Source organism: Polyodon spathula, chromosome 4, assembly GCF_017654505.1.
Source record: "Polyodon spathula isolate WHYD16114869_AA chromosome 4, ASM1765450v1, whole genome shotgun sequence".
Classification (NCBI taxonomy): domain Eukaryota; kingdom Metazoa; phylum Chordata; class Actinopteri; order Acipenseriformes; family Polyodontidae; genus Polyodon; species Polyodon spathula.
Window position 1 is genome coordinate 54788588 of NC_054537.1, and position 24511 is coordinate 54813098.

At 38.5% G+C, this 24511-nt stretch overlaps 1 protein-coding gene across 2 annotated transcripts in view; it reads right to left on the reverse strand.

The window, feature by feature from the left end:
- The window catches only part of atp2c1 (ATPase secretory pathway Ca2+ transporting 1), an 82282-nt gene that overhangs the window by 29960 nt on the left and 27811 nt on the right, over window positions 1-24511 (reverse strand). For both annotated transcript variants that reach the window (XM_041248093.1, XM_041248094.1), the window contains 9 exons: window positions 17402-17506; window positions 10324-10440; window positions 9913-10002; window positions 9763-9798; window positions 9340-9401; window positions 1909-2017; window positions 1332-1487; window positions 702-770; window positions 430-505 (listed from right to left, as the gene is read on the reverse strand). In XM_041248093.1, coding sequence (XP_041104027.1) covers window positions 430-505; window positions 702-770; window positions 1332-1487; window positions 1909-2017; window positions 9340-9401; window positions 9763-9798; window positions 9913-10002; window positions 10324-10440; window positions 17402-17506 — 820 coding nt within the window. The remainder of the gene's footprint in view (window positions 1-429; window positions 506-701; window positions 771-1331; window positions 1488-1908; window positions 2018-9339; window positions 9402-9762; window positions 9799-9912; window positions 10003-10323; window positions 10441-17401; window positions 17507-24511) is intronic.

Below are 24511 nucleotides of genomic sequence, written 5' to 3' on the forward strand. Positions count from 1 at the left end.
CATCTGGTATACTTGACCTTTGAGAACAGGATTGCAAACAGTACTTTTTTAATATGTCTGCAGTTTACAGTATTTTTTGCACTGCCTCAATTTACCTACAAGGCAGTGCAAATACAAAATGTTTAAATAGCGCTCAACAACAACAAAACACACATACAAATGAGTATTGACTGTTTTGTATTGGCCTTATCTTGCAACATAAAATAGTGAAGTTGCTCAAAATGGACTGAGCAGACATGACAGTTGACTCTGGACAGAGCATTTCAAGAATGTCCAAGCCTGAAATTTCTTTGAGTTCCCCCCCCAACCCCCTTGATTTAAAAATTCAAAAATATCTGTCTTGCACAGAAATGTACAGTGATTTAGTCTGCTGCAGCAACAGGGATTTAGAAAGCAGGATGTGTTGGGAAGGAAAAACTAAGACTGTACCTATGATGCCAAAGGAATACAGGGAGAGCTGTTTTCCAAGCAAATCCATGCTTTTCTGTAAAGGGGTTTTGGGTGCCTTTTAAGGAAACACAAGTGTTAATAATAAACAAACACATTTTCTTTAAATGCCTAGTTCAACAATTGTATTTAATAAAGCTTTGGTAATTCAGTATTCCAACATTTTTTTTTTTTATGTCACCAGAACTTCAACGGAATTACAGCCTTATTATTGTGTGCTGTGAAGTATGATGACTAAACTTAAAATCACTCACCTCCTCAGCTTGCATCATCTTGAAAACCTCCCCGAATTCAGAGTTTTCCCCTGTTCCAATAACTATTCCCTACAAAAATGTATGAAGGAGGAATTAAATGTCTCTGTAAGGTTGCCTTGGATAAAGGTGTCTGCTAAATAAATGAATAACAAATAATGAAATGCAAGCTAACACCAGCCAAAAATATTGGTCTCATTTTGCACTCTTAGAGGACATGGATGCCAGAAATGAATGTGTTAATAGTATACAGCTATGTACCAAATGTATCCAAAACATTACAAATATGAACAAGGCATTTTAAATGATTTATGGGACATTAACAGTTGTAGAAGTGGGCAAGCAGTACAACAAGGCTGTCAACATGTACTGCATGACAATGTTCACACAAAAAGCATTTGAGATCATATGCATGAACATTGGACAAAATAAAGCACATCAATAACTTAACTGAACACAGAGAAGTCTAAGTGGTACACATGGGGCTTAAAGGTTAATAGAGCAAAAAGTACATGCCCTTCTACATTTATCTTTGTTTGATTATCGTGATATGATGTTGTATTGCCTTTAAAATTTTGTCTTGGAAATGTTTAAAAAAAGAAAAAACATATATATATATATAAATGAGGTTACCTTTGCTTTTCCACATCTAACCAATGTTCCCATAAAAGCAATATTACTTCTTGTGGTGAGGTCCCCATTGGTTGCAGCAGGCTGAGGAGCAGTACATTTTGTTGAAGGGGTCGTTTCTCCTGTCAGACTTGACTCATCAATAGATAGATCAATAGCCTGCAGGGTGGAAAAAAGGTTCATCAGTTATATTAAAGCAACCTTTGATATTTCTACAGTTTACAGTACTAATCTTCTCAATCACAGAAAGTGACGAGCAAGACAAGTTTCCACCATAAATGTGCATGCATAGGTTACCCTATGTAACTTTAATGCAGTATTAGCAACACTGGGAGATTTAAATTCTCCAACTATAATAACCAATGGAGAAGTTTTAGGAAAATACCCCCCCCCCCCCAAAAGAAAAGTAAGCAGATAAATAAAATCATGTAATTTCAGTTTATATCTATAGAAGACATGTTACCTAGACAACACATGGTAACCCTCAATTTTAGATCTACAACTTAGCCATTCAGACACTGAGATATTCGTATTTGATACAAACATTTTTGGTTTGCCTAGCTATGTGCTTTAAACTTACCTCAAACAGACGTAAATCTGCTGGAACCCTTTCTCCAACAGACAGGCAAACTGTATCTCCTGGAACCAACTGCTTTGCAAGCATGTGTTCTAGATTCCCTTCCCTCACACTAGCGAAAAAAAGTAAAATAATGTGTGTGATTTATTTATTTATATATTTTTTACATATACACACACACACACACACACATATATATATATATATATATATATATATATATATATATATATATATATATATATATATATATATATATATATATATATATATATATAGAGAGAGAGAGAGAGAGAGAGAGAGAGAGAGAGAGAGAGAGAGAGAGAGAGAGAGAGAGAGAGAGAGAGAGAGAGAGAGACACACACACACACACAGTACTGTGCAGAAGTTTCAGTCAGGTGTGAAAAAATGCTGTAAAGAAAGAATGCTTTCAAAAATAGACATGTTAATAGATTATATTTATCAATTAACTAAATGCAAAGTGAGTGAACAGAGTCCTGGAAGTGATGGTATGGCCCCCACAGAGCCCTGATCTCAACATCATCGAGTCTGTCTGAGATTACATGAAGAGAGAGAAGCAACTGAGGCTGCCTAAATCCACAGAAGAACTGTGGTTAGTTCTCCAAGATGTTTGGGCCAACCTACCTGCCGAGTTCCATCAAAAACTGTGTGCAAGTGTACCTAGAAGAATTGATGCTGTTTTGAAGGCAAAGGGTGGTCACACCAAATATTGATTTGATGTAGATTTTTCTTCTGTTCACTCACTTTGCATTTTGTTAATTGATAAATATAAACTATTAACATGTCTATTTTTGAAAGCATTCTTACTTTACAGCATTTTTTCACACCTGCCTAAAACTTTTGCACAGTACTGTGTGTATATATATATATATATATATATATATATATATATATATATATATATATATATATATATATATATATATAAAAAAATCAAGGGCAGCACATGCCTTAAATCAAAAAGACATAATACTATGCATTATTGGTTATTTACTTGCATACATACATTACATACATTTCTGTTTCTGCATGCATTTCTAACAGCTTCAATATCAATATATAAATAAAGTTGTTCCACAAATGTTTGTTGTGCAAATCAGAATTCAACTTCAGACTGCAGCAAAGAAATTAGAAATACATTCTCTAATATCATCAATACAAACAAGCTTTTTTTTTGTTTTGAACTTCATGGGAACTATAAAATCATTGTTCCAATCAGACCCTTCAAGGTCTTTATACCAAAATGCAATCTGCACCATTTTTGAAATAGTACAATACACTTCTTAATTTAAAGATTTTAAAGTGTGTTTGATATTAGTTATGCAACATTAACATTTTATTTTCTCAAATGAAACGGTACAACTTCCAGTTGACTGTGGACACTGGCCCAGTTTCCGTGAAGTTTAAAAACTTAATTCTCTCTCCACTGTCATGACTTTTGTGATGTAGCAGCACATACCACGCACATTCCACGCGCTATAGGAAGTGCGCGTCTAAAACACTGCAACGCTAAAAAGTGATTCAATTGACCAAACTGTCAGAGTTTTTTTTTTGGCATGGATACATGTTCGAAAGCTGTACCTTATGCTTATGAGACTTCAGCAGTAAAAATCCTGTTTGTGATGTAACCTTGCGCAACTTTCTATCTATCGTTGGTTGCGGCACAGCAGAATTGAAAGCAAAAAGTATACTGACCTGTTAAAATGAAGCAGCAGCGAACTGGTGCAGCTGTAACATTTATGTTAATTAACCAATTTGGCCTATTAACACATGTGACGAGTCCAGCACAGGTGAATTAATTACAGGTCAATACTGAAATGTGCCCTTTATAAAGTGAAAAACAAGAAAACCCAACTATATAACTCAACTAAAGTGTGACCTTAAACCAAAATACATTTATATATTATACTTATCAGTTTAACATTCTTGACAAACTGTTGCAGTTTTGCAGCCTATTTGATATTGAAGACAATTTGTTGCATAAATAACAAGTACTTCCAATGACTATTGGTGTTAAAAGACATTAAAAGCCATCTGTGACCAATTTGCAAAGCATCATGGAGTGCGCTGCAACTTAAAGATGCAGAGCAAGGACCTTCAGAACCTGAACTTTGCGTATGGCCAGAAGTTATGTTACCCTTGTATGAAGTTGCCAAACATCATCTTCAACACAAAGTGACTCCAAGGAGTCTAGTTCCAGAGAATCCAGCCCTCATGCTTTTCAAGACAAACAACCTCAAAGCAACAAAGTTTTCAAAGCTGAAAAGGAACATGAGATTTCACAAATAAATAAGGCCTTGGAGGCAATACAAGAATCTCCACTGAAGAGAAGGAAATTGTCACAAAAGGCATATGCAGCTCAGAAGGTAAAGAAGGTCGGACGAGCAATAGAGAAAACCAAGAAAGGTTTTCCCACAAACAGAAGTGGAAGACCGTGTAACAACCAAGGAGCAGGCTCAGGCATATCAAGAGATGATGGCCCAGTTGAAGGAAAAATGTAATTGAACTATCAGTCGAAGTCAGCAAGTTCACATTTTGACAGCTGTCCCAATGTCTTGGTCTATACAGAAGACTGCTGCTGAGTTTGGTGCTACCTACCACATGTCCAGAACAGCCAAGGCTTTACAGGAAGAGAAGCGATGCCTTGAGGTGGGTGGGGGGGGGATCTCTGTAATCTTTCAGACTATAGCATACTAACATAATCGGCTTCTCCAAATTTGCAGAGCTGAAACCAAAGTGGTGTCTGCACAACACACCAGAATATAAAGCTGGGGCAATTTAAGCATAGGTGAGTGGTAAACTGTGTTGCATGCAGAAATATAAAGACAGAGACCTGAAAATTAAATATCTACATTTCCACCCCATACAAAAATACGTTTTCTTTTCCAGGCTCAGATTCACTGGAATTGAACAGTGGTAAATTACAGCTCCTGGAGAAGCATCACTTAAAATACCAAACATGTGCCAACAGAAGTACCACCAGTGTGGACAAAATTAAACATGCACAATTCAGTATTGATTTATATTTAATTCACCTGTTTTATTTATTTGTTTTAGCCAATTGGGTAAATAGGGCAACTTGATTAATTTATTAATATATTAAATAGCTGTTACAGCTGCACCAGTTCAATGCAGCTTCAATTTAACAGGAGAGTATACTCTATTGCAATAAATATTTGTTTAATTGTATTAGGTGTGTAAATTCCTTCACTTGGAAGATTCATCTGACACACTGCACTGAACTCTGTGCTGTGCCTCAACCAACAGCAGGCACAAAATGAAACTTGCAGGAAATGTAGATAAGGGTCTAGGCTACAATCTACCAAAAATTGAAAAAAATCCAATTAACATGGTTCATATACAAGCACACAATGGCTTTTGGTGTTGTAATAAAACTCTTACTGTGCAAATTGGATATTAATGATTATTTTGTTAACTTTAATTATACAGGACAATTTCATAGATTGTACAATATTGGTCAGAGCATCTCAAAAGCTGCATTGTTTATGGATCATATCTTTAAAACTGTTATGCCTTTTGGAGTGGGCATGGCGCCAGAGGCTTTTCACGCTCAGGCACTTTACCCACTCCACTCCATGCTTCTAGCAAAATGGCCCCGCTCCACTCCTCGCTCCACTCGCATGCTCTGCTTGTGATTTAAGGCAGCCCAGGGCAGCTTCAAGGCCGCCTTTCTCATATGTGAACGCTCCAAAAAAGAAAAGGCAGCCCAGGGCCAGCCCAGATTTATGCTGCCATTTGATGTGGCCCAGGGCCTGCAATCCGAGACCAGGGCCGGCCATTACATATGTATGAGAGCAAAGCAGACTTAGGCTGCCATTTCGTATCACATTACTAATTAGATTGTCTAGAATAACAGTTCTTTTTTTGTTTTACTTTTGGGAAGTGGCAAAAAAACATGCAAGGCTTTTGTTATTTGTTAGATAATAACCAAATCAATACACGTATGCGTGACAGAGATCGAACGATTCTTGGTGTTACATCTCCTTCCTGACCTGAGAGGGCACTGTGTAAAAGGAACGGAGTACCCTTACTAAATGGCATGACAATTTATTCCTTAGTGTAGGTGGAAGTAGTCATTTCGGAAGGGGGCTGAGCTTCGGCACCCAAATTCAATGACTCGGACGGGAGACGGCATGGCATCCAAGGAATGGAGGAGTAGATGTGCTCGTTAACCTAGGGGTCATGAGCGAGGGTATAAGTAGGGGGCGTATATATTTGTATATGGTTAGCAGCAATCTAGAGGGAGTTCCCATTATTTGTGAAAGAAACCGTGAGTGTTTGTTAGTTTTGTCTTGTAATGCTGTTTGTTTGTATTGTCCGTTTCAAGATTACTAACACGATCCGGAGATCCAGCCGCTAGCCAGCATCAGGGTCAAACCCGTAGGATTTACAAACAAGAGTGATACACACCGCTGTACCACTTCCATCATTATTACTGTTTACAGGTTTTGCCATAAGGCTCTGGACATTATAATCATTAATAAACACCCTTGCACCTGTGAATCATTGTCTGTGTGATTAATCTGTTCTGCACTGCACTCACCTGTACGGACTCACCACTTTGCCACAGTAACATATATAAACAAATACAGGCAACTTTGCTTTAAATTTACATAAACATATCTGTCTAATAAAACTGCTTCCTTCAGTATCCAGAGCTGTTCAAAAATGCTGAAAAAAAATAACAATCACTCCTAAAGTTCAGATCAATGAGTTTTGGCATGGCTGTACATCACACTCGTAGGCAGACAAACACATGGTAAGCGCTAAACAAATTGATTGAAACGAAAAGGTAAACAGCAGCAAACTTGGAATTGTGCTCAACTCCAGCGTCTCACGACAATCTGGCTGGCGAATGCTGCAGCTCTGTTTTACAACACCCGGGTGACGAAGACTAACTCAGAGTTGCACTGCTAAGCTTGTAGCTTGCTTAAAATTTGAAAGTGTAAAAATTGTATTTTCACTGTAATATTTCAATGTCGATAGATCAGTAGTTTATTATTAGGCTTGCTACTTTTCAATATTAAAATCAGTAAAGCTTGTTAAAATGTTGAATTCCTCAAAAATGAGTTTGTATTTATAGTTGATAAACATCCGTAAAGCCACAACGCAATTTTTTGTAATTTTCTTACAAAAAATCATCATTTAGAAATCCTCTCTAGTTTGTGTAGTTTTTACACTTGCTGTCTGTCCAGTCTCCGTTCCACTCTGAATGGCTGGGGGCCGCTGTCAGTCATCTCAGTGGTGCGTTAGTACTGTAGTTTCACCCTGTTCTGACAGATCTCGTTGACTTAAGCAGTGCTAGAATGCCCTCATTTTCTCATTTATATGACTGTCAATCATCAAGACCTGCACCAATTGTGCACTAAAAGATTTTAAGTCTTAAACTGTGTACATGTTTTAAAAACCTTTTCTTCCATATGCCTTCAATTTTGTACACTGTGTTTATAAGACACACACACACACACACACACACACACACACACACACACACACACACACACACACAGAGGTTTTGTACAAGAAATGCACCCGGGAAAATATCAGTAGGAGAGATTTCATCTTGAAGCTAGCCACAGCACTTCAGCAGAAACATTTTGATCAGAAAGCTGCAGGCTTGGATTCCTGGATTCTTTGATGCGAGTGACACACACGCAAGAGAAATCATATATTTTCATTTTAGATTAAAAAAAAACTACTTTTGTTTTTACAGTTTTCTATGTACATAAACCTGTTTACACACTAGTTTCTTTTGAAATGTTTATTTTATTATAGTTTTGCATTTTTTGAAATTGTACTTTATATGTGGTAAGTTAGAAAAGGTAACTTATTGGGTAAGGTAAGTTCATTTAAATATAGCGTTTAAGCTGTGCAGATGTTTGATATGATGTGCTTTAATAAAACTTTTGAGTTTTATTATTATAAGATATGACACCTAGTGTCAAAACGGAAAAAGGCGCGATCGATTTTTTGATACGGCAGATCTAACAAAGGCCAAAAAGCACCCCTTTCATTTTGGAAAGATCTTTGACTTGCAACGACATTTCTCAGGCTTTCTTCAGAGCCTCCAAAAAAATAAATAAACAACTAAATAAAACACGTTTTTTGAAAACGATAAGACTGCGATAAGTCAAATTTACGAACCGCTCTAGCTTCTTTAAGGATCAACTGTATGCTACTTTATTTAACACTTTTAATATAATTTATTATTATTTAAGAGGTTTGTAAGGCTATGCACTTTTGTAACAAATATTTACACCTTTTATTTTCATAGTGGTTTACTTTTCCAAGGCAGGCATTGAAACGACGTTGTCGAATCACGGGGGTAACTCTCAACGTCTTCAATAAAATTAGTATGTAGATTTAGACGAGAATATAGTGTTTTTGTTTTTATACATATCTTAAGAAATGTTTTATTTCATTTAAATACACAATATAAAGAATATTTTGTTTGTTTTCCTGTTATAAGGTCCTAGATGCTATTCCTGGATCGTGGTTGGTGTGTGTATGTTTAAGGAATTAGTTATCAATTCAGATAGGTGTAAATGATGTACAATTAGAAATCCTACTTTATGTTTTTTAGGAACGGACCATAATGCTCTCTCTCTCTGAGGTTTTTTTTTTTTTTTTGGGGGGGGGGGGGGTTTGTCCCACTGTAAATGTTTTAAAAAGGTACCCATGACCCTGGGTTAACACAAGCACTAACCCCTTACATCTTAAAAAATAAAGTAAACCGCTCCATAATAAAATGTATGTTAACAGATCACACTCACACAAAATTACCCTATATGGAGTAACAAAATGGCCTACGTATCACAGGATAGGGGAGGGATAAAAACACGTCACAGGAAGGGGAGGGACTTACAGGCCATAAATCAACTTATGGGTCATAAATCTATTACAAAAGGGTCATAAAAAACATTTTGACACTAGATGTCATACCTTTACTACTGTTGTATCTGATAGTTTGTCTTTCATTTTAATATTAATGACATTTATAATGTACCGTGATAATGACTGCCGGTGGCGGTTGTTGGTATGAGCATCCGTTCTAGTGTTAAAGTAGTCCATAAATGTATATTTTGTGTGTGTATGTTGGTACAGCCTTTCTGCTGGAGATTACATGGGACTAAGTCAGAAGAACTGGATCTTGACTGCTGAAATCTCGTGAGCCACAAGCACGATTCCTGCTCCAGTTTACATGGGTTTTTACAGCTATTTCTATCATGAGAAAGCGAATGACCCTGCCCTTAAAGTCACGCTGCCTAAAGGACGTCCTTTTGCTGTTTCACAATGTACTCTCGTGACAACGTCACGCAGTCATGACTGAAGAGTCGATTTTCATGTGCATGTAAACCCAGTCACTGAAACACGTAACAGGTCATTTCCTACCAGTGACATTCTGGAGGCACTAGCTTGCCCAGTTCTTCAAGAGACTTTTCAGAGCGATATTCCTACAACAAACAGAAGACAATTGACAATTACACAAGAATTTTTTTTATTGAATTAACCTTTATTCAATTAGTGTAAAACACACCAGCAATTGGCATAATACCAAAGTTAACTGTAAATACAGTGTTAACCCAGAGTGAAACTAGGATCACTAGACCAGAAGTTAAGGGGATGCAGAGCTTAATGTTCCTGCAGATAGCCTTCTCTCCTTAAAACAGGAAAAACCCAGCAAAGCTGAGGGAGATATATAGAGCAGACAGAGGGTGTCTAAAAAGCCCAAAGCAAACAATATCTCAGCACAACCAGATACCCTGACATGTGACACTTGCTTATAGAAATTTGAAAAATACATTAAAAAAATACCTGTACAAAGGCAACTGTTACAACGATAATAATGGCCTAAAACAAAAGCAAAAAAAGTATATTAAAGTATATTCAATTTATAGACTGTATATTTCATTTCAAGAATATTTGCAATTGGAATATTAAGCAATGAAAAAAAAAAGCTCTTACCACAGTGATGCTGACAGCATCATCAATCTGATGCATTAGCAGACTGATTACAGCAGATGCCAGCAAAAGCAGAATGAGAGGGTTTTTAAACTGAAAACATAAGTAAAGAGGCAGGTCAATGAAAACACAGTTCATAGCTCCATTTACATCAATGCCTTCCTTCAGGGGTTAGGCATTTAAATTAAAAAAATGACACACAGGCTCAGTTAAACTAGTGTATTGCCAGGAAACAATTTGTTAATATAGGGTTAAAGCCAGCATTCATTTTTTATTTTTATTTATTTAATTTAATACACCAGTAAAATATTTTTGTGATGATCAACTTGTATTGCATTGCAATCACTTTGGTTGCCCTTCTGTAAACAACATTCTGAATGTTGCTAGACTACAAAAGTCAACATATAAGTGTACCTGTGAAATGTACTTCTTCCACAGGGGCTCTTCTTCACAAATATCAAATTCATTGCAGCCATGGTACGCACGCCGACGGGAAACCTCACTGTGACTCAAACCATCCTGCAGGTCAGCCTGTTAAAGAAAGCAATCAAGGGTCAACACAAACCGCAGTAACTCTGTTCCCTGAGTCGGCGAGGGGGTTGCGAGCGGTGGGCCGAGGATACACTAAATTGGGGAGAAAACTGGTGTAAAAAAATTGGATAAGACTAAATTTATATAAAAAAAGGAAAAATACAACTTTACACCTATAACTTTAAAAGTGTTTCAAAGCTCTTTTAAAAAATGGGCGCTGTTGTGCACCGGGTTTGAGCTGTGCCTTCTAAGATCCCTGCAGGAAGGACGATTTAACAACATACACCAAAGTATATATTGAAATGAGGACTCACCCGAGCAGTCCATGGGCATCTGATTAACCTGTAGATCTACCTACCATCCACCCCCACCCCCACCCAGTAGATTAATCTGTGCACATTTTAATAAAAGGTAATGATCTTATAGCGTCTGGCCTGCAAGTAAAACTTGAAAAACAACAGAATCTCAAAAATAAATAAATAAATACGCCCAATGGAAATTTGGTCTTTTAAAAGCATTTGCTTTATTATTTTTATGTCAATGTCTCTTTGTATTTCTACTGCGCTATTGAGATGTACCTGTGCTGACCCTGTGGGCACAAAGTGAATACACTTTTTTTTTTTTTTATTAATTATATTCAAATAATAAAACAAACCAATAATAATACTAATACACAGCTTACATATGTTACAGAATCTATCACATATAAATACATTGTTATATTAACTCTACTGTTTAGGGATCGGTGCCACAAATGGGAAACCCAATTATTTTATTAATTTATTTATTTTTAAATATCCTCTTCTGTTCACAAATTACACAAAGGATTATTTTTTTATTTTTTTTAAACAAAATGATTTGGGTAAGTGTACTGGCAAATTAATGCCTATGCACAATTCATTTAAACGTATGTGATATATGTATTCAGAGTTGCCATCTAGAGCATTCTGTATGACTTTGCTTTTTACTGCATTCAGTAACTCCATCTAGAGTAATTCTGAATGTTTTCATTTCAAATGACGAAGCACTGAACTTTTTGTGGTACGGCAACACTATATTTCTTGGAACCCTGCTACTTACTCTAAGATCCAAATACTAGATTTTGCTGTAGTAGAATATAGTTCTGTTAGCAGTCATGGTAACCCAGTTAGCATGCAGTAGTGATTTATATTTTAGAATCAGAAAAAAAAAAGTTAATTCACAGTCTTGATAACTTATAACATTTTATAACTTGACATTTTATTGTTAAAACTTTAATCACACTACAACAGTTAAAATTGTGATGCATACTGTATTAACACAGTACAGCAGAGTCATATTACAGCAGGGATGTAGATAAAGGCCAGGAGCATGGACAACATATACGCCTATTTTTCCTAGTTTCCTGGTCCGCAATAAACATAAACTCTTGCGCTTTTCACTCCCCAGACATTGCTATTCATGCCATATTCCCAGCTTTATGAAATATTAAGTAAATCTTTGAACTGACTATATATTAAATCCCTAGAGTAGAGGTTTTCTTTTTTTTTTCTTTTAATTGTACCTCTATCTGGTTTCAGCTCAAGTACCCCTTTACAATTTTTACTCTACTGAATGGTACCACAGATGCAGTAAAAGGCATTATAACTTGATTAACAATATATCAAGTATGTCACAACAGCTTGGGACTGAAACTGCTGGTTTAGGACAGAATACCAAAAAGTAATTCTTAGAATTTGTATATTACTGTGGTAAAGTGCCCCGCTCCTGTGTGTACTTTGTGTTGTATGTTGTGTGTTAATGTTGGTGTATAGTCATTAATACACAGGATATAAAAATGGGTCTGTGTAACACAAGTGTTTAAAATGTATATTTGTATTTAGGCAGGAGGATTGCACAGCACTTCATGTGCAAGTGAAATGTAATAATATGCGAGCACGGGGAATGGCACTTTATTAATTCACGTGCAGTTGTACCGCGACTCCAATTGAATGATTGATTACACTATGTAACACAATTTTTGCTCCTGGGTAGTAAGTGTTATTTCCTAATTGCTTATGCCTCAAAAGCATAGAAAATGGCTATTATCCCCCACAAACTTTGCTTTTGTGACCAGGACAGTGATATTTCAAAATATCACTATTTCCAATGGAAAAACAGGCAAATGTGTGTGTTTTCGTTCACATAAAGTCAGAAAAAAAACAACATATGAATCCAAATTAACATGTATTTATACTAAAGTAATACAAAAATGACTACAAAAGATTTAGAAGCGAGTAGTTTTTTGAGATTTACGATTACTGTAAATACAGTATAATCGTAAATCTCAAAAAACTACTCACTCTCTTTTTGAAGGCCCTCGATCAGGGAGAGGTGGAGGATGCGGAGGAGTGGCTTCGCCTAAAGGCCCAGAGACCAGCCCACAGAAAGTGGAAGAAGCGAATACCAGCTCCACAGCCAAAAAGGGAGGAGTCTGTGAGTCCACCACCCAAGAGGGAGGTGTGTGTGCTGGTTTCGCCTCCACAGCCTGAGGGGCAAGAGCCTGAACGTCCACAGCCCAAGAGAGAGGCTGAAGTCCCCCCAGAGGGAGCTCCCGGCTATGAAGATGGGATAGGTCAGGAGACCACCTTCTTCCACAGCAGTTTCACTGCCGGAGATCTTGGGGAAGGTCTTTTCCGCTGCTGGACTTGCTCTGGCTGAAGGAGTCAGTCTGGGAGCTGTCAGCACGTCTGCTGACAGCCGCACCATTGGCAGCATTTCCGCTGTCAGTGGTACAGCGGGAGGAGAGATTCACCCCACTGTCAGCACGTCTGCTGACAGCTTGGTCAGTAGCAGCCTGGCTACTGTCAACACTGCCTCCCATCAACCCCTTAAAGTCCCTGTTCTTGGCCCAGGACTTTGAGCGAGACTTTTTGGATTTTAAGGGGGGAGGTGGCCATTGAGGCCATCTGTGGCAAAGTGCCCCGCCCCTGTGTGTATTTTGTGTTGTACGTTGTGTGTTAATGTTGGTGTATAGTCATTGGTACATAGGGTATAAATGGGTCTGTGTAACACGAGTGTTTTTTGTATTTAGGCAGGAGGATTGCGCAGCACTTCGCGTGCAGATAAAATGCAATAATATGTGAGCACGGGGAATTGCACTTTATTAATTCATGTGCAGTTGTACCGCGACTCCAACTGAATGACTGATTAGCAATCGAGTCTTGGTACAGCTGCCTAAAACCAGCATGTTTTCACTCATTCGGGGTTGTGTGTTCAGTGAGTGGAGAACGGGTGTGGAGAAGGAGAAAGTAAAACGTAACTAAACATAAATATATAGCCGTTGTTTTGACTCGCCATGTTTGTCTGTTAGTGCACTGTTGGTTTAAGTGTTAGTCTGTTTTGTTTGTCCATTTATTTTGGCGTCAAGTGCCATGTCCTGGTTTTTGTACTGTTTTATTTTATAATAAACCATGCAGCAGCGCATCCATTTATCATTTAATCTCGCAGCACTGAGTGTTTCTTTTGGTCTGATGTCCCCACTACAGCCGTCTTGGTTTCAATTATATGATTTGGATGCCCACAATTTGGGAATCTTTTTGAAAATACACGTATTTGTTTTCTATTTGATAAAGTTATTATAAATAATCCAAAATATTCTGCACTGTAAATGTTTATTACGCTACAATTTACTTGGCACCTCAGCATAATTATGCGTGCCATTTAAAATGTTGCATTTTCTGTAGACTTGTTTCTTCCTTTGTTTTTCTTTTACAAGTGAGAAATCATTAGGTTATCATAATCCAGGATCCCTGAAAATATCAATGTAGCCATTTCCAAATGGGCTCTCTCTCTGCTCTTTAAGCGCACCAGTGCGCCAGGCGTCGTCTCTGCCCCCAGGAGACAAATACAAGTGATACAAGTCTCAGCATCATTTTCTCTTCAGGCCTGCTGCGTTGGAGTGAACGCAACGACCTTGAAGGATAATGGTTACCTAATGTAACCATTATCGAATGGGATACAATGCCCAAGTCATTGCAAGTGAAGGACTTGCAGCACCGGCATCTGTGCTAAAAGGAAGATAAACTGCCTTTAGCATTCCGGCCGAAGACCGGGTCAAAGGCATATAGTCCACAGTGCAGTGAGGGAGGGCCCTCGTGCATTGTATATGTAGCAAAGTAACACAGAGTAAACATTTAACACTAGAAATCCAAATAAGGTTTGTGGCCAACTACTCCAGGACATAAAGTGAAATGCAATAAAAAGCGTATTAAAAAAAAAAAAAAAAAAAAAAAAAAAGGCAGAACAAGTGGCTGCCCTTAACACTTTGGTCCCAAAACCAGGGTTCTGCTGATCTAGGACATTCAGTCTGGTAAAATTATGATGCATACTGCAGCATTCCAAACATCTGGGACAGAAGCACTCTGAAGAGGTCCCAAGAGGTTGCAAGGCCAGTTTGGCTAGATCGTATCCAATCCTGACTGTCTACAATCCACCTCGACAGCCGCTGTTTAGACAGGGCTTGTCCGTGGAACTTAGACACAAAGCAAACAAACGATTGCTTGGACTGCCACCAACTCTGGGTGTGGCCAACGTAATAATGACAGTATTTTCTTTCTTTTTCTTTCTCTCCTTTGGAAAGCAGAACATGCTTTTGGGAGAAAGGCAGGGTTAGTACAGAGGGTAACCTTATTTCTGGCCTCTGAAAAAAACAAAACAGGCTTTCACCTTTGACCATTTCACCAACCTGCTTGGCGGAGGCTGCCATCAGGCCCAGAAGACTCTGGAAATGCTACATTGGCTTAAAAAGCTCCAAGCAGACAGTTAGCTTCTGGAGCCTGTCGTCTGACGGTGGCCATCACGTTTATGAAAGTGTAAGGAGCTAAAGAGAGGCCGAACGGCAGTATACGGAAATCGTACACGGTCCCTTGAAAAGTGAACCAAATATTTCCTATGGCCGGGTTTTAATGGGGAGGGAAAATAGGTTTCCTTGAGGTCCACCGTAGTGAACCAGTTGCTTGACCTGACTGACTGCAATAGTTGCTGCACTGTCAGCATATTGAACCTTCGTACTATCGAGTACAAGTTGAAACGTCTTAAGTCGAGGATCGGTCTGAGAACTACATCTAGTTTCGGCACCAAGAAATATACCTGGAGTAAAACCCATTGTTACAATCATGCCCTGAAAGAGAGGAGGGCCAAAACGAAAATTGCAGAGAGTAGCTGACCTTGATGGTGGTAAGCACCCAGGTGTCTGTGGTGCAGGATCATCAATAATCCAGAAGAGCCTAAAAAAATGGGCCCTGGACAGCAAAATCCAAAAGACTGCTGGCTTGCAGGGGGCTGCGCATGCACTTGCTGCTTGGGAGCAGGACACTGGAAATTGCACCAACCTACGCGTGCGAACCCTGAAAGCGGCTCTGCACATTAGCCCTATCACAGGCTGTATGAGCCTGCACCTGTTTCTGGGGCCACGGGTGCCTGCTTCGCCATTGCTTTGCTGGCGTGCCAGCTGGCGTATAGCAGCAGGAACCCTATCAAAGATGGAGCATTTATGCTCAACCTCCATGGGTCAAGGCACCTGCAACGCCGTAGTAGCACGTCTGATATGGGCAGCGAGGTCCACTGAAAGGGAGGGGATTACCGTGGGAGTCAAGATGCCAGATTCTGCGTCCTCTGAAGCTCCGTCAAAAGGGACTGCTGCTGGTTCATAGCTTCAAAAAGCTTTTTGATTTGACCCACAACCCAGTCTGTATTGCCAGAATGCATGCTGCAGCAGCTTCTGTATCTCTTCCTTGACGGAGGAGGGGGGGGGGCTGCTTTCTAGTGTCCTCTTACAAAAATGAGCACAATACGCACAAGAGCGGTAGTCCTTAATTGCTCCCTTTGCACGCTCCCTGCCCAGGTAGTGGATGTACCTGTCACGCTTATCCTGTGCCAGAATGTTTCTCTTGCAAACAGCAAAAGGGTGAAAAAACAGTTCAGCCGTGCAACTTATGCAGACAAGAAAGAAACAGACAACAACGCTCACTAGTGCTAAAACTGTTGTGTACACAGAGTGCACAAGAATTAAGCAATTTAAATATTTTTGGTGCTGAGCCACACCAAACCGATTCTGGTATGAGCCAGATTACTGGTTCCGACCTTGGTACCAATAAAAAGGTAGCTGGTACCTACTTCGGTACTGAGCAGGCGTGACAAATCTCTTGGTGATAAATCTCCCTCCCAACCTGTGAGGGCGCTGGGTACAGTGCCCTGGACTGGATGGTCTGACAATTCATTCCCTTGGTTAGGTGAAAGTCAGCCATCTAGAAAGGGGGCACAGCTACAGTACATTAAATCATCGCTCCAGAAGGAAATCGATGTGGCAACCGCAGATTGGAGGAGAAACGGTTGCACTCGCTAACCAAGGGGGCGTGACTGAAGGTACAAAAAGGGAACGTGGCTAGGTGATCTGTACTTTTGTAATGGTTAAGCTGAACCGGAAGGAGTACTGTGGGATTATCGTGAGTGTTTGGTTTGTTTTGTCATATCTAAAATCTACTTGTTTGTTGTTATTTTTGTTGTTATTAGACTGCTCACACTACCCCGGAGGTGTCGCTACAGGCCGGCACTAAAACACAGACAAAACTGCACCATGTTGACGAATAAAATGTAATATCAAAACACAGAAAACAATTCAACCAATCACTATTATTACTAAAATGCAGCGCACCTTAGAAATGGAAACATGTTCAATTGAAATGACATGCATTCAGGTGGATGACAATTTTAAAACTATCGGTCACTGTAAACGGACCTGCTAAACAAATGAAATATTTATGCACAGTGGTTTAACATATAATCCTGTTTAAAAAATAAATACAAATTATTTTCTTTTGCTTATATTAGTTTTTGCAATACAAGCGATCCTGCATACCCCCTATGACCCTTACAAGTACATGCAGGTAGTGCGCGTACCTGTGTGTCAAAACATCTGCATTTTAAAAATACAGAAACATACCTGTAAAATGCAGGCTACTTCATTCACCGGCAGTTCACTCGCTCTTTTTGATGCTAGTACCGGAACCATATTCTCATCTTCACAGCGAGGTAGATCTTCAGCAAGCTACACAGAGACACAAAAACAGTAAGATAGGCACTACATTACAGGAGGAACTGTTGAACTGAAAAATTGTACAATTTCTGTAGGACTTACTTTGTTAGAAAAGAGAAATATGTTCTGCCCCATATGTTGGAAAACAGGGTTTTATTTATAAAATGTCAATATAGGTTCTACAGCATGTCAGCATTCTCCCCCCACCCCCCAAAAAACTAGCAACACAAGTTATGTAAAACATTTGTAAGATTTATAGAAATCAGGCAGATGTTTCTGAACATGTAGGAAGAAGATGTGGTTTAAACACTGTTCAGTTATGGATAGGGTGGTATTGTTTTCATTGTAAAAAATGCTTTTTTTTTGGTCTAAAAATAGGTATTTTAAAGATATTTCACAATTAAACTACAGCTATGGCCAAACATTCTGCATCAACCTATAATAATGAGCAACGGGAAATCAGTAACAAATAATCTCAATGTTACTGGCAACAAAAGCATTGTTTAAAATAAAATTAGAGGTACAGATAGACACAAATATTATTTGTATTCTTTATTGGAATGTTTCTTGTGCTGCTTATCATAAACAGTATATCGTTGCACTGCTATAAAATCAGAAGTTCCAACTTTCCTGTGATATTTGGTGCACAAATGACATGAAGAAGAGGGTTGCAAAAAGAGTATAACTGCAACTAAACATTTTTACACTGTGCACATTTTTATTATTTTTTTTTTAAATTTAGGTCATCTCCAATTTTCTACCCCAGTTTTCTCCCCAACTTAGCGTGCCAAATTATCTGTATCCTCGGCTCAGTCGGGGAACGAGGGCTGGAGCACGCGTCCTCTGAAACGTGCTCCTGCCAATCCGGCATTTTCCTTAATGTGGATCCACAGCGAGGCCACCAGACCTATAGCGCTGGAGGACAACACAGACCTGGCAGCTCCACTGCAGAACCACAGGCACCCTATTGGCCACAGGGGTCGCTGATGCGCAGCGAGCCGTGGATTCCCCTGCCGACCTAAACCCTCCCTACCCGGGCAGTGCTCGGCCAACTGTCTGCCACTCCCAGGAACTCCCAGTCACAGTCGGCTGTGACAGAGCCTGGACTCGAACCTGCGATTGCCAGACTATAGGGCACATCCTGCGCTTTTACTGGATGAGCCACTTGGGAGCCCTGCATGCGTTTCTTTTGTCAAACAGTGAGGGGGCCATGCAGTGCCGGAGCTAGGATTTACTGGGCCCTGGTCAAGACTGTGAAGTAGACCCCCCACCCCCCACCAACCACTACTACACAACCTAAAGAAAACCATCACTTAAACAGTTTCTTTTTTTCAGTCTTTACAAATCCAGTGGGTTGTTCTACCCATCTTATTTTTTATTTGAAGCCAATCGCAGCTTTTGTTCTTAAGATACAAATTATTTTCTGGTTTGTACTTCCTGGTGGCGATCTTCAAAAAGGCACAACTTCTGTCTCCAGGCAACCAAAACTATTTTACATCTTTTTTGATGGATTTAGGGGCAAGTATTAATGCTTTTTTGTAAATTTAAGAGATTAATGTTCTGTATCTTAGTTCGAAAGCCTGTCTAAAATTAGTACTTTCATAAGTAATATTATCCTCTACAAGATGGGTTATCTGAAATTTTGGAAACTAATCTGAAGCTGATCACATGTTCAGTCTTATGGTATTATACTTGTGAAACAAAAAAGCCTAAAATCCTGCATATCCTACACCTTCTGGTGACTTTCCAACTTAAAATGAAAACGACAGCAATATTTTATTTAAAGGTACATAACCACTTCAGATCACACAGCCACTGTACATTTCAATGTGCTCTGTCCCCAAATTTAATTTAATGCTCAACATCCATAAATACAATTCTATCTGAAGAGGTCTTTATTAGAAGAGTAAGCTAATTGTATAATTATACCTTAATTATAAATGGAGTTGTTGGGTGATAATCAAAACTACACTAATTTTAAAACATTTATTTAGGCAAGTACTTTGAAGGCTCCCATCTCACCTAACTCATCTTTTATAAGCACTGGACAAATCTGTGTTTGGAGAGGTAAAACAACAATGGAGGAACAAGCTACGATGTCATGCACGTGCCAGTCATGACAAGTTCAGAAAAAGATTTTCCATCCAAGCTCAAGGACGTGCATGATTTGGCTTTAAAAAGAAGGTATGGATAGATGCATATCAGAAGACTGTGTGCCTTTCGCTGAAGCCCCAACACTCCCATCCTGTTCAGCCGATTTATGTCGACCCCACCTACTCTGGCTCCCTCAACACCATCTCCTTAACACAACCAACTGCGGTCCCTATACCACTTGGAGGAGTAGATTACTCCAAAAACCAGATCATTCTAAATGTTGACGCTATACCTGGGACAAACACACTTCATAAAACAAACATTTAAGTGGCCCTTCCTCCAGATAACACCCCTACACCTTGGTCTTTGCCATCAACTTCCACTCTCCCATCAAGCTCTACTGGTCTAACCAACACTCCACCCATCATTAAAAATGACATGTATGAAGTATGGAAAGAACACCTGAACAAGCTGTAGCATGAAAATGAAAAACAAATAGAAAAACGCCAGAAGCAAGCAAGCCCAACCAAATCAGAAACAGTAGACCAAAGTGAGGACACAGATAATGACGGTAAAGCAGATGCATTCAACAACTGCGAGTCATCCCTGATCATTGACAACACCACCTACTATGCTGTGTATTTCACCAAACCTCCTGCTTATTACAGTGCCTATAGAAAGTCTACACCCCCATGAACTTTTTTCACATTTTGTTGTGTCAGTGCCTCAAGAGTTTCATGCATTTAAATGTGGATTTTTATCTTATCTACACACCATACTCCACACTGTTTGGGGGAAAAGTTTGGTGGAAACACCTTTGGCAGCAATTACACCTGCAAGTCTGTTGGGATAGGTCTCTACCATCTTTGCACACCCAGATTTGGCAATATTTGACCATTCCTTTTTACAAAATTGTTCAAGCTCTGTCAAGTTCATTGGGAACTGTTGATGCACCACAAATTTTCGATTGGATTTAGCTTGGGCTCTAAGTGGGCCACTCAAGGACATTTACATTTTTGTTCCTTAGCCACTCCAATGTAGCTTTAGCTGTGTGCTTGGGGTCATTGTCATGCTGAAAGGTGAACTTCCGTCCTAGTTTCAGCTTTCTTGCAGAGGGCAGCAGGTTTTCCTCAAGGACTTCTATACTTTGCTCCATTCATTTTCCCTCTTATCCTGACACGTGCCCCAGTCCCTGCCGATTAGAAACATCCCCATAACATGATGCTGCCTCCACCATGCTTCACAGCAGGAATGGTGTTCCTTTTGTGATGAGCTGTTTTGGGTTTACGTCAAACATAACGCTTTACATTTAGGCAAAAAGTTTCAATTTTAGTTTCATCAGACCACAAAACATTTTGCCACATGGCTACAGAATCTCCCGAGTGTTTTTTGCATACTTCAAAACGGGATTCAAGGTGGGCATTCTTTAGTAATGGCTTCCTTCTTGTCACCCTACCATACAGGCCAGATTTGTGGTGTGCTTGGGATATTGTTGTCACATGTGCACTTTGACCAGTCTTGGCCATAAAAGCCTGTAGCTCTTGCAAAGTTGCCATTGGCCTCTTGGTAGCCTCTCTGATAAGTCTCTTTCTTGCTCAGTCATCAAGTTTGGAAGGACAGCCTGATCTAGGCAGGGTCTTGGTGGTGCCATACACCTTCCACTTCTTAATAATTGTCTTGACCGTGCTCCAATGGATATTCAAGGCCATCGATATTTTTTATACCCATACCCTGATCTGTGCCTTTCAACAACTTTGACCCAGAGTTCTTTTGAAATCGCCTTGGTGCTCATGGTTGAGTCTTTGCTTTGAAATGCACTACCCAGCAGAGGGAACCTACAGGAACTGCTGAATTTATCCTGAAAACATGTGAATCACTACAATTTAACACAGATGGAGGCCACTTAACTTGGTGTGTGATTTTGAAGGCAATTGGTTACACCTGAGCTAATTTAGGATTGCTATTACAAGGGGGGTGGACACGTATCCAACCAAGCCATTTCAGTTTTTATTTTTAATTTTCAATTTCCTACAAAATTTACAAATTTTCTCACTTGGAAGTTGTGGGGTAGGATGTGTAGACAAATGAAAAAAAAAAAAACTTAATGCATTTTAGTTCCAGGCTATAAGGCAACAGAATGTGAAAGTTTTGAAAGGGAGTATAGACTTTCTATAGGCACTGTATATTGGGAGATGTCTGAATGATTGCACTCCACCCTCAGGGAAAAGACGCCATGAAGTTTCTGAACAGGCGGCCTGGCAACAAGTATGTTCTACCTTCAAAAGGACAAAATAGAAAGCGTTGAAAGAAAATTCATCTTTCATCAATCATTCATCAATTGGAGAGTGCTGGACCATTCTATTTACAAAATCATAACGAAATAGAAGTAATGGATAGAAAAACAATAAGAAAGTGAATCATCAAAACTGTGCTAAAATGCAGTTAACGTGTGACATGTTAGTAAAAAGTAAGGCTTTAAAGTTTTGATTTTGCAGGGTAATAAGCTAATTAACATGAAATACTATTGGTACAGTAAATATCAAAATGTCACTATCTGTGTAATATGTTAGTTTGATGCATTTTATTATTTGAGTATTTAATGGGCTTGATTTTTAGAGATTCTTTTGAACATTGTTTTATATTGAAGTTTTACTAAAACAAAAGACAATTCTGAATTGCAACCTTTAAAAAAGGAAACAAACACTGGGCTTAATAGAACACATGTGGGCTTAAATGGTACATAATGTCCAGATTAAGACCAGTCCAGATTCAGCTCGCATTTTGAAAGTTATTTATTTATAATTTATCAAAAATATTAGTTTATATAAAGTAATGAAAAAGCTAAATTAAAAAGGAGATTAATTTTTCATTTATACCGCTCATAACTGGCAGAACACCTGAGCTACATAGAGTATCTAAAAAAAGGTTCAAAATAGATTTGGTGGGCTTAAAAAGGTACCCTGCATTAGCAGAAAAACTCGAATGGGTATAAAACATATTTATTTTTCAACAAAACATTTTAACTAAGATGACTCTGAACAAGACAGTAATCAATCAAGTAACAGTATATCCAAGCATTTAAATAAATCAATTAACAAGATGAATCAATTTGATTAGTAACTATTTTGTTGATCTTGAAACATAATAGCTTCAAATCAGGTCACAAAATGTATTACATAGGAATCAACTGTATTTTTAAATGAATGTTATCAAGTACAAAAATTAGTATGAAAACATTTCTCCAAAAAAAAAAAAAAAAAACAACATTCATGTGCATCTCAAAACCTAGCCCACAATGCATGCATTCGTTACAACTCAAACAAATTTATCAACACACTTAAAATTAATATCCCAAAAGCATGTGTTTTTTTTTGTTTGTTTTTTTTGAATTTTTACCATCCATTAGTTACGGTGGAATTTCATGAGGCAGACACACTGTCCCATTCAGCTTGTTCAATGTGGAACAGTAACAGGTTTTAGCCTTTTCGCGAAATCATTTCTTAGTTCCATTTCTGTTCTAGCATCATCATTGACAGTGATTTGGGGATGCTGTTTGTGAATTGAGATGATGAGATATACATCAGTTTTAATGACAAAGTTCCATGCAGTAGTTATACCATATGTAAAACTATAACAATAATATTATGGGTCAATATACATCATGAATCTCACTATACAACACAGACCATCGTAAATAGTTTCCTGTATTTGCCAGTACTGTTGTAATTTATGTATTGGAATACAGTGAATTAGCAGTACAGCTATGGCCAAAAGTTTTGCATCTCCCTATATAATTAAATCATTTAGCTTCACAGTCAAATGAAACCTGTGGAATAATGCTACATTAACATATTGAATTACATACCACTTTGCAGTTTTCTATACTTAATCAAACACTGACAATTAAAACATTTCAAAATCCAACAAGAAATACTATTGTACAATTATTATGCCTTCTGGTAGACTTGCCTTGCCATATCATTCTATAGTTTTTTTTTTTTTTTTTTTAATTATGTCTCAAAAAAAAAAAAAAAAACACCTCACACCCAGTAGGTGATGCAAAACTTTTGGCTATAGCTGTACCTACAGGGCTCCACCAGTACTGCTAGAATCCTCGCTCTGCGTCCTGCCCCCAGATGGACAATCTGTCAACTGTTTGCAAATTTGTGTTTCCACTGACAGTCTGCCAATTACCTTGCTACATTTTTTTTTTCTAATCCCAATAGTCAGAACCTATATATTTTTCACGTCTAGTCATTAAAGTGGGCTCAGAAAAATAAAATAAAATGGACACTCCCAACAGCTGGGCCCTGGCTCCGATGCCCCTGTACAGTGCCTTACATATACTGCACACACTTTACAGAAATACAACATTTTTAAATTTAAAAAAAGTACAGAAAGTGTGCTTTCCAACGATTGCTGCTGTGTGTGCGTTTGCAGATATTACAAAAGAGGCATTCCTAAACAATAATGAAAACCAAGAACTAGCAACCTAGACAGGGCTCCAGATTAACAGCCAATGGGTCCGAGGCAAAAAAAATATATATATATTGGGCGCCAAATCAGATTGCTGGGTGCCACTTCAGGAGCAAGTTGGTTGCTACCATATTAAACTACATAAAATACAACAAATTGTTAAGACTCTAAAGTGATACTGAAATAGTAACTTCTGTTCGTACTCACTTGTTATGTTGCCTCATTGTTGAACAGATTTATAATCGAGATATTTTGCAAGTGTTATGTATGGAACTGGTGATGGCACCTCCAATTGTATATAGTTGTAATATGGAAATAGCATGCTGCAGCTCCCATATTGTGTACAGTTGTAACATGGGAATAGCATGCTGCAGCTCCCATATTGTGTACAGCTGTAATATGGGAATAGCATGCTGCAGCTCCCATATTGTGTACAGCTGTAATATG